Source organism: Rhopalosiphum padi, chromosome 1 (genome assembly GCF_020882245.1).
Source record: "Rhopalosiphum padi isolate XX-2018 chromosome 1, ASM2088224v1, whole genome shotgun sequence".
Taxonomy (NCBI): Eukaryota; Metazoa; Arthropoda; class Insecta; order Hemiptera; family Aphididae; genus Rhopalosiphum; species Rhopalosiphum padi.
The window spans coordinates 31286909-31301618 of NC_083597.1; the positions used below are offsets into that span (position 1 = coordinate 31286909).

Sequence of the window (14710 nt, forward strand, 5' to 3'; positions counted from 1 at the left end):
ACTATTATTAAAAGGGATGGTGGAATGCGTGAGACCAGTACGTTTTGGCCAGCGCTAAAACACCCATAATATATAATAGTTTATAGACAATAAATTATGATGGCATAACGCTGTGCATGTCATTATTCGGTATTTCGATACGAAAATTCACATTTGTAATACTGTCATGACATTTATCGTAATGAAATTGAAATTTTATATAAGATCATATAAACACATAGTCAAACATACATATTTAGGTATAGCAATGTAATTATTTTAACATTTAAAAAAAAATGTATTGCCTTATGACGTTAGTTTTGGAAAATAAAATAATGTATATAATTTAAATTCATTAGGTAATAAAATAAAATTATTGTAAAGAATTTAATTTTTTTTCCGGTTTTTCTAGTCACCTATTTTTTTAAATTTCATATTTTACTTTGTATTTTATTTTAGAGTATTAAACCTAAAACGAATGTTTTCAATAAAAAAAAATAGATTTGTAATGGATTCAGATTATGTGAAAAAATATATTTTAGAACGTTAAAGTTTTTCGAAATAAATAGTGTTTACAGTTTAAAAAAATCATCCTGTACTTATATTTAAATATCGTAATATTGTTTTCACGATAAACGGTGGACACGTGCGAGGCCTATACTCGTGGGAGCGGTTCCGAAGACCGTGAATCGGTCCCTTTGAGTCGGTGCCGCGGACAAACAGCGCGAGACCGATGGCGGCGACGCTCCGTTTCCGAACTCACTGCTTAAATACCGCTGGTGCTCCCGGATACAAGTACAGTTCGATAGCTGGACCAAACGTTGTGACATGGACGACAACGACAACTATTACTATTGTTACGACTACTACTTCGACGACGATGGCGACGACGAAAGGGATTTCCGTCAGGATTTTCCTGGAGGACGCTGCTGGGAACAGGTTACGGAACCGGTTGTCCTGCAGGATCCGGTCGGACCGGTTGCCAATGGCGGACTTCCAGTAGTCATAGACAGTAAAGGTACGAAATATTATCATTATTGTAATCGATCTAAATTCATGAAAAAAATAAAAAAGTGATAAATAATGTTTCAAATATATTTTTAATTAAATTAACATTAATTATGCTGGATTATCTCTGAAATTACTACCATGGGAGGCATCGCCAATGCAGTATTATAATAACCATTAGAATGCGAATAGAAAAATAAATTATAAGAATGATACATCTATGACGTTTTACAATTATAATTTGTAAACTAATATGCGATAAAAAAATAATACTTTTCTTTTATTATTTGCATAAGTAATAACTCATTACTTATTAGCTTACACTATTTTGGTCTAAAATTGCGTAATATAAAGATGTGACGCACAGTAAGTTCCAGATTGTAAGCTAAATGTTTACATTATTAAAACAAAAATAGGATAATCATACGGTGCTGAAGAAAAATGCTGTATATATTTATTATTCTTAACGTTATTTAGGAATTTAAAAATCGTCTTTAATTACCTAAATACATTTTCATTATAAACACTGCTTTGACCCGAGTAAATATGGTACATCTATAATAAAAAGCAATACGATATTAAAATAATATTACATGCGTGAAAAATATTCGAATTTTAATAATATTCTGATAATAGATGAGTATGCAATAATTTTTATACGTAACATTATTGAAAAATATATCTAAAATTATTTAAAATTATCATTTTGGAGATTAAGGTAATTAAATTATATGTTCAAGTTCTATTGTCATATTAAAATAATTAATGTAAAATGAAAATAAAAATAAGGTTTAGAATATACATGGAAAGTTACAATATTCTTCTTCATTGGTTGTTCAAGGTATTTTAATACCAATGATTAAAATCATATCAAGTCCAGTTGGAAACCCTTTACGTAAACATATATAATACATTTTAATTAATCAATTATATTAATTATTGCTAGGCACAGAACTTATAAAAGCCATACAATATAAATATTATAATTTTAACATAATGGTACATAATATAACTATATAGGTATCCCTGTTTAATAATTGACATAAATGTACAATATATAACTAAAAAGTAGTATTATTCCGTTAAAGTATATTACTCAAATTATTAGAATGATTTATACATTTTCATTAGCTTACATAATAAATTTATTTATTTTTAAATTATACATATTTGATTATAATTTAAATTATGTTATGTAAATAAAAAATTGCGTCTTTAATTTTGATTAATTGCATTTTAAATGTATATTGAATTTAAATTAACTATTATTATTTCATTTTTTTAAATTATTTTTTAAGTAGGTACTTTACTATAGTCTATAATTTAATGACAACACTATTCAACAAGTATTATATTTGTGTCCATATGCAATTGCAAAATATTGTATAGCTAATAAAACATAGCTAAATATTATATATTATTATAGAACCTAACCTAAAACACTGATTAAGTTAGGTTTTTTGTCATGTACTGCGTAGTGAAGCATTGCGACAAAGTTAATCCACGTTGAGAATTTCTAGAATAATATTACTTAGGCTTTCTGAAACGTGTTATGCCATTTCGTTTGTATTTCAATTTATATTCTAAGTTTTTAAGTTAATTTTTTAGTTATACAATCTATACAATTAATATTTATAATAAGTGCAAGTTATATACGATAAGTGTTGGGTTATTCGTAAGTGAGTGAAGAAGACATCCATTGAAAGCACTTCAGTGAAGAATATATCGGCTAATTCAGCTATTAGGTCACGACACCATTTACTTTTAAAGTATCTTCCAGGTATTCTAGGAATGTTGTGAGATAATAGGTCAGTTAGGAGTGGACTTCAATGGCTTTGAAAAAGGGAACAAAATATTTTATAAAGAGTGTTTACTACATTTAGATGAGAGGAATAGAGGGATCATTATGGAGAGTGTGGTTAGGTGCATAATATGGAAATGTAATGATTTGACGGAGACATTTGAATTTAAAGGTTTGGATACGGTTTATATGTTAGAGGATTTGGTTGAGCTCTAGAGGCTAAATTTTACGATTACAAAAAACATATTTGTATTACGAATTTTATTGAGCTAATAAAACCACTTGATCGTGTAGTTTTATTGCAACGCATTAAATAAATAAAAAAAACTACAGTCTTGACATTTTGACCAAATATTAATTTTAACATTTTATATAACTTTTTCCTGATGAAAAATAGTTTTTTAACTTTTAAATATTTTTTAAAATTATCATTATTATTAAATATGATTTTTTTATATTATTATATTATACATAAAATATTCAATAACTCTATAAATATACAAAATATATTTTATCGTGTGTATTTTATACTTGAGCTACTGACAATAAAAATTAAATATTTATACATCATGTTCATTGTTTAAATATTTAGATTTTTTTTTAACCTTTATAATAATTTACTATAATATACAAAATATTACGATATATCACTAAATAATATTTTATATCGCAAAATTTAAGTTATACATTGGGCACTAATTTATTTTAATTTACTGTAAATCAATTACCGAGTACAAAGGATTAGTATCAACAATTATTATTATTATTATTATACTATGCTATACTATAATATGTATTGTAGGGTTTATTGACGCAGAGATTAACAAAATAGCCTTATAATGTATTTTTTTATGATTAAATCGTTAATTTACCTTTTCTGTATCTATTAGCTTAACCATTAACACCTAATGGATTGATGAAAAAAATATCATGAAAAAAATTAGGATTGTACATCATGAAAATATCACTCGCAAAGTGCATAGGATAATTTATTCACAAAATATATTTAGAGATAAACATTTTAACAATATTCATATTTTATTTAACTGATTTCAATACTATCACGATAAAATAAATACTTATTTTTATACTTCGTATTAAACTAGAACCACATAAGTATAGTATATTTCATAACAACTTTAGAATGATAAATGCATAAATGTTTTCAAAGCTAAATCTTGTATAACTGAATAAATCTAAAAACGACTAATATATTTAAATAGAGTGTGTTCATAGGATGATTTTCAAACGGTATACTTTTTTGACATATGTCAGGAAAATTTGTTTTCGTGTACAAAAATAAAGTTTGTCTAACTAGAAACTAAAAGTTTCTTCCGCATGAGTTAGACATTTTTAATGTACAATAGTCATATTTTAAACGATTTAAACACTTCAATATAGGAATCTATTTATTAACTATGTTCTTAAACTTTGATTGCTAAATATTTAAATTTAAAAGTTGTATAGAGTAGGTACCATTTACAATTCTAAAAATAATATTCCTAATACTCCTATTTCTATTTCTATATTATAGTTACTATGATTGATTGATATCCAATTATATAGTATGCAAATATAAAAACGAAATAAAAACTATCAATTAATTTATTTTGTCTATTTTATTGTTCAATTTTTTTTGTGTGTTACTTTAAAATTAAAAATAAATATTTTGAAGAATCTTGAAACCTTATAAAGTTTGTTTCTTTTTCTTATAATATAAAAAAAAAACCCGTAAAAATATTATATTAATTATAACAGATATGGTTAAATCGTGTAATCAAGATTTTAACTACAATAATTTTTAGAATTAATTGATTCCAAAGATAGAACACGACAACATGATCAATGCTATTATGAGTGAATCAAAATGAGTGCCCAACGACTTAACCTATACGCACTTACTAAAATATTTTTATTTTTTATTTTTATTTTTATATATTTAAAAATATTAATAAATCTACCCGAATTATATGGTAAATTATTCAAAATATTCTGGGACTTTCCACAGCTGAAAATTGAATAAAATAATATTAATTAATGTTACAATATTTGAAAAATCCTTTGAGATAAGGAAAATAAAAAGATATCCGAGTGAGTCGAAATTTCGATAAATTTAAAAAAAAAATATGTGGAAATATTGTTAAGAATATAACATTATAAATTCGTAACGTTTTTATAAAATAAAAAAACGACATGTCTAAATAAATGCTATGCTTTGTATAATTTATATAATTGAAAGTATTTGAAACATCTGCTTACGAATACCACAATGAGTTATATACTCTTCGAGATTCAGTGGAAAAATAATGAAGATACACGGCTATGGTATAAACCATTTGTTCGTTATTAATTATTCAACCTTTTGCATACTTTTTTTTTTACTTTTACTTTTACGAAGATCGGAGTATAATTAATTATTGGCCTGCATACTAATGCATCTCCATCCTTTATAGTGGAATCAGGGGAGATCAGAAGAAATATTTAGCGAAAGTAAAAAACCACGATATTATATTTAAATATAGTATATTTTGTTTTGTTTATTTAGATTTATATAGTTTTACGAACGGTTTTTATAATCAACACCAAAAATGTATGTTATTAAAAATGATTGTAGTCGTAAATGTGGTTGAGTACGTTAAAGCAAACTATTAATAAACTCATATTTTTATAATTAAAGTTAAACAATTTTCTTTCGAACCTTATGTATGAACTAAATAATTTCAACAACAATTTTATGAAATCAATTTTCGCGTGAAAAATAAACCGAACAAAAACTTGCTGCACTTTTCAAATGAATTATCAAATTTAGCGAACAAGTAGGACTAATAAAAGTTTTTTTGTAAAATTACTTATATTAATTGCAAGTGTTTACCTTTGTTATACTCATGCGTTATGACTATAATTGGAAAACTGTGTACTTATACATAGTAGTGAACGCTGGAAAACACCATAACAAAGAAAATGTTTTCCTTTGGGATTCCAGAAAATGAAAAACCTCAATGGCTCAATCACATAAAAGTTACGATACTTTTTTAATCAAACTAATTAAAAATAATAATAATAATTAATATTAACGATAATATTATTAAACATATCTACAAGATTTTAAAAGACTTTAAATGCTGTAAGAAATATATTAGTGATATGGTAACAAACAAAAATGCCACTATGTGTATTTATATTTTATACTGATTGCAATTCATTATCAACAAATAATACATATAATTTGAATACTGGTGATCAGTAAACAATAAAATCACTATTCATGTTACTACTGTAAAATAGCGTTTTATTATAATAAAATAATTACTCTCGTTGGTATTATGTACAATTTAACCAATTATTTATTTAAAATCTATGGAATAATTTTTTTTTTTACTATAAATAACAATGGTGTTAGATTACCGGAGATATATATTATAATGTCACATACCTATATAATATTATGTCTATAATAACAGATTAAAATTGCACGCAGGCAAATAACCAAATGTATTTTTTTAAGATTTTCTATTAGCAATGCAAAGTTGTAATTATTGTGAATTAATTGAAAACTAACCATGAGTAAATAATAATATTGTAAGTTGGCAATGTATTTCAGTATTTCATCTATATTAAGAGCATTTAACTTAAACGCCCACTATAATAGCTTACAGTTATAACTATGCCTTTGGTTCATATAGATTTTCGCTTATTGATTACAGCAAAGACCTTAACATTTAACTATTATGATAATTTATGACCCGTATCAAATATCATAAGATACAGTATCAATATATTTTCAAATAAGGTATTTTTTTTAGTTATTTATTCCATATTATTTTAAAAATAAAATGATTACAACTTAGAACTTCAATAGTACATAGTCTTGTAAATAAGTATTGATTTAGAGTTTCAATTTAGTCTTTATTACAAACTACAAATATTCTTTCTAAGGGAATTTTCATATGAATCGTCCTAACATATTTTTATAGGATCCCTATTATTTACATAATTTTTGTGATTGTTCCGGTGGAGTTTATTGTGGGTGGCCACTCAAAGAATCATACGTACAGTATTCAGAGGTATGTTATTATAATACCCTATTATATATGAATAAGTATATATATTATCTAAAATGATTTGATGACCAACTATTTGATTGACTGTAAAATCTATACAATAAAATCTTTTTTGTTAATTCGATTACTCGAATTTTCTATAGTTCTATTTTATGAACATCTTCAAAGATCAAAATATATATTCACAAATGTCTATAATATGTAACATATTTTATTTACCTCTATTAACTCTCTACCTTCTGTATAACCTAAATATCTTAGAACTTAACGAACGAAACGTATTAATACACAAATATAGAGAATATATTTTGATAACTGTCTATTCAAATTATTATTAATTTTAGGTTAGTTCAATATTTAAAGCATGACATCATATGATATTAATTTATGGATAAAATGCTGTCATCGAATTTTTTTTTTTTTTAATAGCACCTAATTACACCGGTAACAGCAATGAGTATTACTGACACGAAAATTATACATAGCTTATTCTAAATAACATGATTACACGAAAAATCTTGTTAAGTAAGCGGTATAAACTGTTATGAAATTTAATATATGTAATATAAAAATCATCTAATAAATATTACATTACGAGTACTCTAGAATTGATGAATAAAAGTCGGAACGTTATTATTATTGAATAATATATAATAAACATTAATGTATTAACAGTTAATAAGTTTAAGTAACAGTTTAAGTTTCATAATATTATGTGTTATAGTTTATAAAGATACGAAAGCTTCTTGTATTTGTTTCGTTTTTCATAGCATTAATTGTAAAATATCCTAGGTATTTCTAAATATAAATTTATTTCATGAAACATTAAAATTATATACACATTTTGACTATATATATTTCATTATATTTTATAAAAAAAAAATATAAAAGTATCCAACAAAATATATAATCATTTTTTTTAACAACTATTGTCTATTAATATTACATATTTTTTCGTTATATTTGTATTTTATAAGTCCTAGTTTTAAATCAACATAAACAATATAATACGTATATATAATGTTATAATAGTGATGAAGAAAAATTAAATCATATACAGTGTACACCTATTGATAATATTTATAATACCTATATAATGTATTACTGTTGGTTATAAGCTCACATTATTGCCGATGTATAACTCAATAAACAGAACAACTGTTACTTAACTCAGTAATATTGTTCGTCCACTCATTCTGAAATATTTTTGACGATGATAAATTTACAACATTTTATTATAAATACTTACTACACATATAATTTTAATGGTTACTATTATTATTATTGTTTTTTTTTTTTTTAGAAAATGATCATAACATAAAATGTCGAAAATCTAGAACAGCCTTCACGAAATACCAATTGGGGTGGCTCGAGGGAGAGTTTGAGAAGTGTAAATACTTGACTCGATTAAGGCGGTACGAAGTGGCTCTAATACTTGGTCTCACAGAACGACAAGTAATTATAATATTTTATAGAATATTCTTCTGTCACATATGTTTAGTTAGGATTTTTTTATGAATCGTTAATTATCTTATCATTTGTAATACATATATTATGTAATACATTATATTGTAAATTTGTACATTAATTTTAATTCAACTTTGAGCGTATAATACTTATTAGGTTGAATTGATGTTTTTAGGGTTTTAATTAATTTAGATTAATATGTTTTCTGCTCTGAGTGTGTCTATGAGCAATATTAGTTGATAAAAATTACTAGAGTAAATTTAAATTTCATGTAAATAATATGCTGTTAATTTAATAATCTATTAAGAAATTAAGAAAACATGTTTGTAATTAAAACTGTAGAATATTTTAAAATTAGTTTTGATAAAAATAAAAAATAAAAATTGAACAAATATTATATTATATTTTTTTTTTAACATAGAAACATCGAATTTACTGACACAAAATAATACCATTTATCGATTATTCTGTCCAATGTAATTTATAAGTACCTAATATATAAACATGTTATTTACATTTATCATGTCTTAGGTGAAAGTGTGGTTCCAAAATAGACGAATGAAGAAAAAAAGGCTGAACGACGAATCCATTTACGGATAACAGGATAACGATTGTATTATTAGCATTTCAATCGTCAAGAGAGATCGTTATATTACGTTTGTACAACATTCGTGGCATTGTTTTATAATATGGACATTCGTTTTTTTTTTCACGGTTTAAACCTTAATGGAATTTAATTGTATAAAATGGATTATTCCACCTACCACCGGGATTAAGAGTATTAAAAAATAAAAACCTTTTTATTTGTACGCAACAATCACCAACAATTTTTTTTTTTGATCTACCTTCAAACAACATGTTTTAGACTTTTTAACCTGATTCTGTTTTTGTTGTAAATAAATTCCATGACATGTGATAAATTGTATCCCAATATTTCGCATCTATTTTTAGATTTAAATTATCTTTGTATCAATATATTTTTTCATACATTGTTGTCTTAAAAATATCATTGATTGATCTGTATTATATAATATTGTAAATTTAATAAATCTAAAATTAGAATTAATCTTTAAGTTAACAATGCAGGTAATACAACTTTGAAAAACATTTTATTTTATTTCGTATCCGTATCTATTTGAATATGTGTGATCGAAGTTTATAATTCAAATTAAAATATCTTTCAAACTAAACACGCTTAAATAGTTAAATTTCACTAACGAAACGAAAAAATAAACTCGTCTATTACGATTCTGATTTTCATAATTAAAAAAATTTCAGTGTGGTTCACATACAATCAGTAGGTACTCAAAAACAGTTTTTTTTTTTTTATTATCTTATCAGTTATTGCGTTTATACAAAGCATAGTACTATAATATAGTAAAGTTAAGCATATTATTCAACACCCTCTCCGTAATATTTTATCACATATAAGCTTGTTTTAATCAAAAATATTATATTATTATTTATCACTACAGCTTAATTAATTTTTACCCGATGAACTTTTAAAATCACACATTTTAGAGCCACATAGCAGGTTTTACGTTGATAGCGTTGAACACAAATTAATAATAACTGATGAGGTAGAAATAGACTAAGTACACATATTATGTTCAATCGGTTATTTATAGTACGTGCAACTAAGTCTTTATACCCTTACATAGTTAAAGAACTAAGGTGCATAATACGAGTTAAAGCTTATTGCCCACCCGTGGCATCATTATTGCATAATTTACAGATAAACTACCCAACATATACTAACCAAAAACCGTAATTATACTTAAGGATGTTTTTAAACTTTCGAAACAAGTATAATAATATAAAAACAGCTTGTACTGTAAACTGTACATTCAATATTCAAGAGAGCCGTCTTTATGACTAATAAATATTGTAAGTTAACGTTAAATTGAAATTGAAATAACACTATTAAATTATTTCCATTTTAGAATAAGACATCTCGTCTGAAAATAATATGTCAAAAGTCAATTCTGGACCTACTGAACTACAAAAGAATTTTTTTTTATTCATAAAATCTGATTTGGATACAATAATTGTTTATTAAAAATAAAATCATTGTACCTAATCACAATACCTAATACTATATTATTATTTAATAAGATAAATCTCAATGATTTAAGATTCAGTAACATGACTTATTGTATAGGCACGATTGCGTGAATCCATGTCTGTGTGGTCATATATTATATGATCATTTGAAGCGTGTTGTAACTATTTTTAACGCCAAATGTTTTGAAATAATGTATAAGTAATATTATGCCGGAAAAGAAACGGAAGAAAATGTTACTATATCTTGTGTTTACGAAGCGTAGGTTTTGAAGAACACATTTCTATATTCGGGATATACCGGCAATTTATGATTTCTACTAAGTATAAAATATGCATTATGAGTGTGTATAATAAAGTACCCAGATGATGTATAATGTCCCAAAGGAAGTAAATATTTTAAACATTTGTAAACTTGTATTTTTATAGTTTCGTGATTTCATGGTTTAACAATAAATTTTAAATTGGAAAAATTATTGTCATAAAGTTACCAAAGTGTATCTATACATTTATTAATCGAATCAAAAACCGAATATCTAAGATTTTATTTTTAGATTTAGGTAGATAAAATGATAATTAATAATATATTATGATCTACGTATTTTTTATTTACTTATTAAATACTTTCATAAACATCACAAAATATTACACTAAAATTGTATTAAATAGATTGAACATAAACATCTGAACAAAAACATGGCAAGTCCAATTATATACCTAATAACTTATACACTATAGACATTTTAGCAACCTTGATGTCATACCGCATGTAAAAAGAAGAATCAATGATGTACAGACATTTGTTTCTAGTAATTGTAGAAATAAACGAACAAAATCCTTTGAAAACGAAATTAATTACCACGGTTTAGATTCCTCGAAATTTAATTTTATACTTCTCTGTATTTAAGGTTTGAGCCATCTTACAACAGACCAAAGTTAGAGTTTTATCAGAATGTTAATGAATACATCTAATGCTACAGTTTCAAATTTTCAATAGAAAAATTAAGTCTAAAATTGTAAGATATTTAAAAAGAGTGTAATTTTAATCGCAATAATATTTTACTTATTATGTTTTTAAAATATAAATATTTTATAATATGTTCAATCTGACAAGAAAGGTGAAAAAATTAACAAATATAAGTTCTTGAATAATATTTTCATTTTTAAATTTGATAAGCAAGTAATATTATAACTTACTTTGGTGAAGTGTTCAGTGTAATGGTTGTTAGAAAAGTAAAATTGGAATATTTCATGAATAATTCATAAGTACAATTATAACAAATGGCTACGATCTTTACTTTGAAGATTACAATTTAGAAATTATTGTTAAGCCTAAATATTGAATAATAAAATTTTATATTTATTTTTATGAAAATGAAAACCTAACCTAACCGTAGCTCGTGGTATAAATGTATCATTATTGTACACTGATTTGCCGCTTATTGTTAGCTATTATATTATAATATTATATTCCAATTTTATTTTAAATATTATTACAACTATGCAGTCAATTTTTACTTTTAAATGTAATTTTATTAACACCTACAATCAAGATCAAGATTCACACGATGTAATAACATAACAACATTTTTTCAAGTTTATCGAAGGTCGCCATTACCAATGTCATTATTTAGTATACACATTATACATTGCAATTTTTAAAATATTTTTATTAATTTTAAAGTATACAACGAACCTATTCAAACTTTTCTGTGATACCATAATTTAATATACAGACATACAGTATACACATTAGGCTAACTCCATAAAGTCCATACTTATGCCGTAACCTATTTATGTACAATACAACATTATGTATAAATATTTCATTTATAATGTATGTTTGTATGTCAATATTATTACTTATATTATAACTAAATCGTACGTTTATTTGAACCAAGAAATTAAAATACTTTGTTCATACAAGCTTTTATGCAAATACCGGGCCAATTAAATATTTTATTACCGATATTTTATTTTATTTGTAAATTAAATTTAACGAAATAATAAAACAAAATGAAATAAGTAACGAGCGAAACGTGTAGTAATTGTTATACACCAAGTTATAATGGTTTTTAACAGCACCTACCCTTACGCCGTGGCGAATAACGACGGACACTCGAGCGAAGCCAACTGTCTTTTATTATCTACAAAACATGGTCTGCACAATTTGTTTACCCGGCACCGCAACGATCGACGACTGGGCTTAATCGCAATCGTGATATTACTCCATCCGTAAACGCATCAATTATCCGGGCCCGTACAAAACCATCACCGCGGCATTTTATCCGGCCAGAGTCTAGACATCGGTCTCGAATATCACTAGATCCGAGTGGTTTAACGACGGCGTCATAATATTATAATATTATTTATTTAACATATTATTATAATCATTTGATTGAAGTAAATTATTGTTATACCGAGTGAATTCTTATAACAAACCGTGAAAAATTGCGAGTCGAATATTAATAACATTATATGATATCTTTCGTGACGACAAACCGAACAAACCGGGGAGATTTAGTATAATTATTATTCTCCGTAGATTCTCGTGATTATTACAAACAGAAAAGTATTATTTACCATATTATTACGTGTTCGTATTGTAATTCACACCACGACACAGTCAGATGAAATTCCGACGAAGTACATTATTTGTACACCGTAATATATGTTATCATTTTAAACCACACCGAGGTATTGCGGGCGAAACCGACTTAAAGCTGTAACCACCACCACCACATGATTATTATTATTATTATGTAACCGCGATTGGATTTTCCGCATTTCCTACATGACTGTATCATTCCCTTACTTTTAACTGCCGTGTAAATCGTATGATAACCATATAATTTAAAACAAATTTCAAGAAATTGTCATCTGTAATATAAGTGTATACACTTACACGTCATACAAATGTTAGGCTAAAATCGCATCGCATTTTTAATGAAATACAAATCGGACATGCAATAATTAACGGTAAACTACGCATATAATTATGAATATTTTTAGGGTAAATTGTACGTTGTTGTGTATAATAATATAATGTATCTACATAGTGAAATGGTCCGAGTTTTTAGAAATATTAAACATTTTACCAGGTAACGTTTGAAGAAAAACTTCGTCGGTTTTTTTTCTTTGCCACAGCAATATGAAACCGTGTAAATGGAACTCGGTTTTTCATAAGTGATCCAAATAAATTGGCCCTATAAATCCCGTAAATTGGTGACGTCTCCCAGTCCGGATATAATATACGGTCTGATGCGCAAACTTGATTACTATACCTGTGAACTCAAACTTGTCGCTGGGCTCAAAATCATTGTAAATTATGGTCGTGTGTTATTCACTTCCTCTTTTTTTTTTCATTTCACGTCCAAAAAAATGTGGACGTATTAATCGTGTACTGAAAAAAAAAATAATGCTAAGTTGTATTTACTATTATAAATTTATATTTTGCTAATGTTTTTAATATTTTGATTATTCTAACTAAATTGTATAGTGATTAAATCAAAATCATTTGTTTACTATAGTAAATGTCAATTAAAACTGTCGATAGGTATTAAATTTCTTCATTCTACATAGTATGCAATAGCTAATAATTAAACATAAATATGAAAATGTTCTAATAAATATATTATTAACGATTTATAAATTCATATAATACGTAACACTTTTAAGGAGTTAATTTAATATTTTTTATTTACACACCAATTTGTTCAACTATGTTTCTATGTAGAATTGAATATTTGGCAGAGGTATGAGAAAATAAAGATATGTTTACAGATTGGAGAAACTACAATATCACTTAATTTAAAATGAAATAAATATCAATTTTACTTCTTTTAGCCAAACTGAAATAAAATATTGACTACTATTAACAATAGTTCTCAATTAGGTAGGTACTTTTATTGACGTCTTGCCGGATAAATAGGGTCGGTATTTTATATAGTAAACATTAATAATATGAACTATGTATAATATATTACTAGCTAAAAATTATTTTCGATAATAAACAAAAGAAAAATAATTAATTTCAGCAATATTTTTTTTAATTCTCAAATAGTTTTTAAAAACGTATTTTTCGTATTATTTTTAGAAATTTTTTGGAAAAAAAATTACATGATTTTATTAACTGAAAAGTGTTTTTTTTTAACTTCACTAGCATATATATGTATATATATAAAAATATATGTAATAAAGTATAAAGGAGATTAGCAGATAAAAAAAATAGATGAGTTAGAGCAGTCATCTTGAACACCTTTGTGCCTTCAGTGTTGTATTATTGTATTGAATTTGAAAGCATAATTGCATACAAAAAACGATTTATCTCAAG

General features: G+C 25.4%; 1 protein-coding gene and 1 long non-coding RNA gene across 2 annotated transcripts; one reads left to right on the forward strand and one right to left on the reverse strand.

Moving 5' to 3' along the window:
- Positions 1 to 481: 481 nt before the first annotated feature.
- On the reverse strand, positions 482 to 13779 carry LOC132932093 (uncharacterized). Its single transcript, XR_009662811.1, has 2 exons — positions 13662 to 13779; positions 482 to 1027 (listed from the first exon to the last, which is right to left on the reverse strand). It is a non-coding gene; the product is annotated as an uncharacterized LOC132932093 (long non-coding RNA).
- On the forward strand, positions 808 to 9133 carry LOC132932092 (homeobox protein Hox-C9-like). The gene is made up of 3 exons (XM_060998309.1): positions 808 to 997; positions 8153 to 8304; positions 8848 to 9133. Exons 1-3 carry the CDS (start codon positions 808 to 810, stop codon positions 8914 to 8916), a joined length of 411 nt encoding a protein of 136 aa, XP_060854292.1. The 3' UTR covers positions 8917 to 9133.
- Positions 13780 to 14710: the final 931 nt, after the last annotated feature.

Coding starts and splice junctions, on each gene's coding strand:
- LOC132932092 (XM_060998309.1), top strand. CDS start 808: ATGGACGACAACGACAACTATTACTATTGTTACGACTACTACTTCGAC. Junction 998..8,152: donor AGTAGTCATAGACAGTAAAG/GTACGAAATATT, acceptor TTTTTTTTTTAG/AAAATGATCATAACATAAAA. Junction 8,305..8,847: donor TTGGTCTCACAGAACGACAA/GTAATTATAATA, acceptor ATCATGTCTTAG/GTGAAAGTGTGGTTCCAAAA.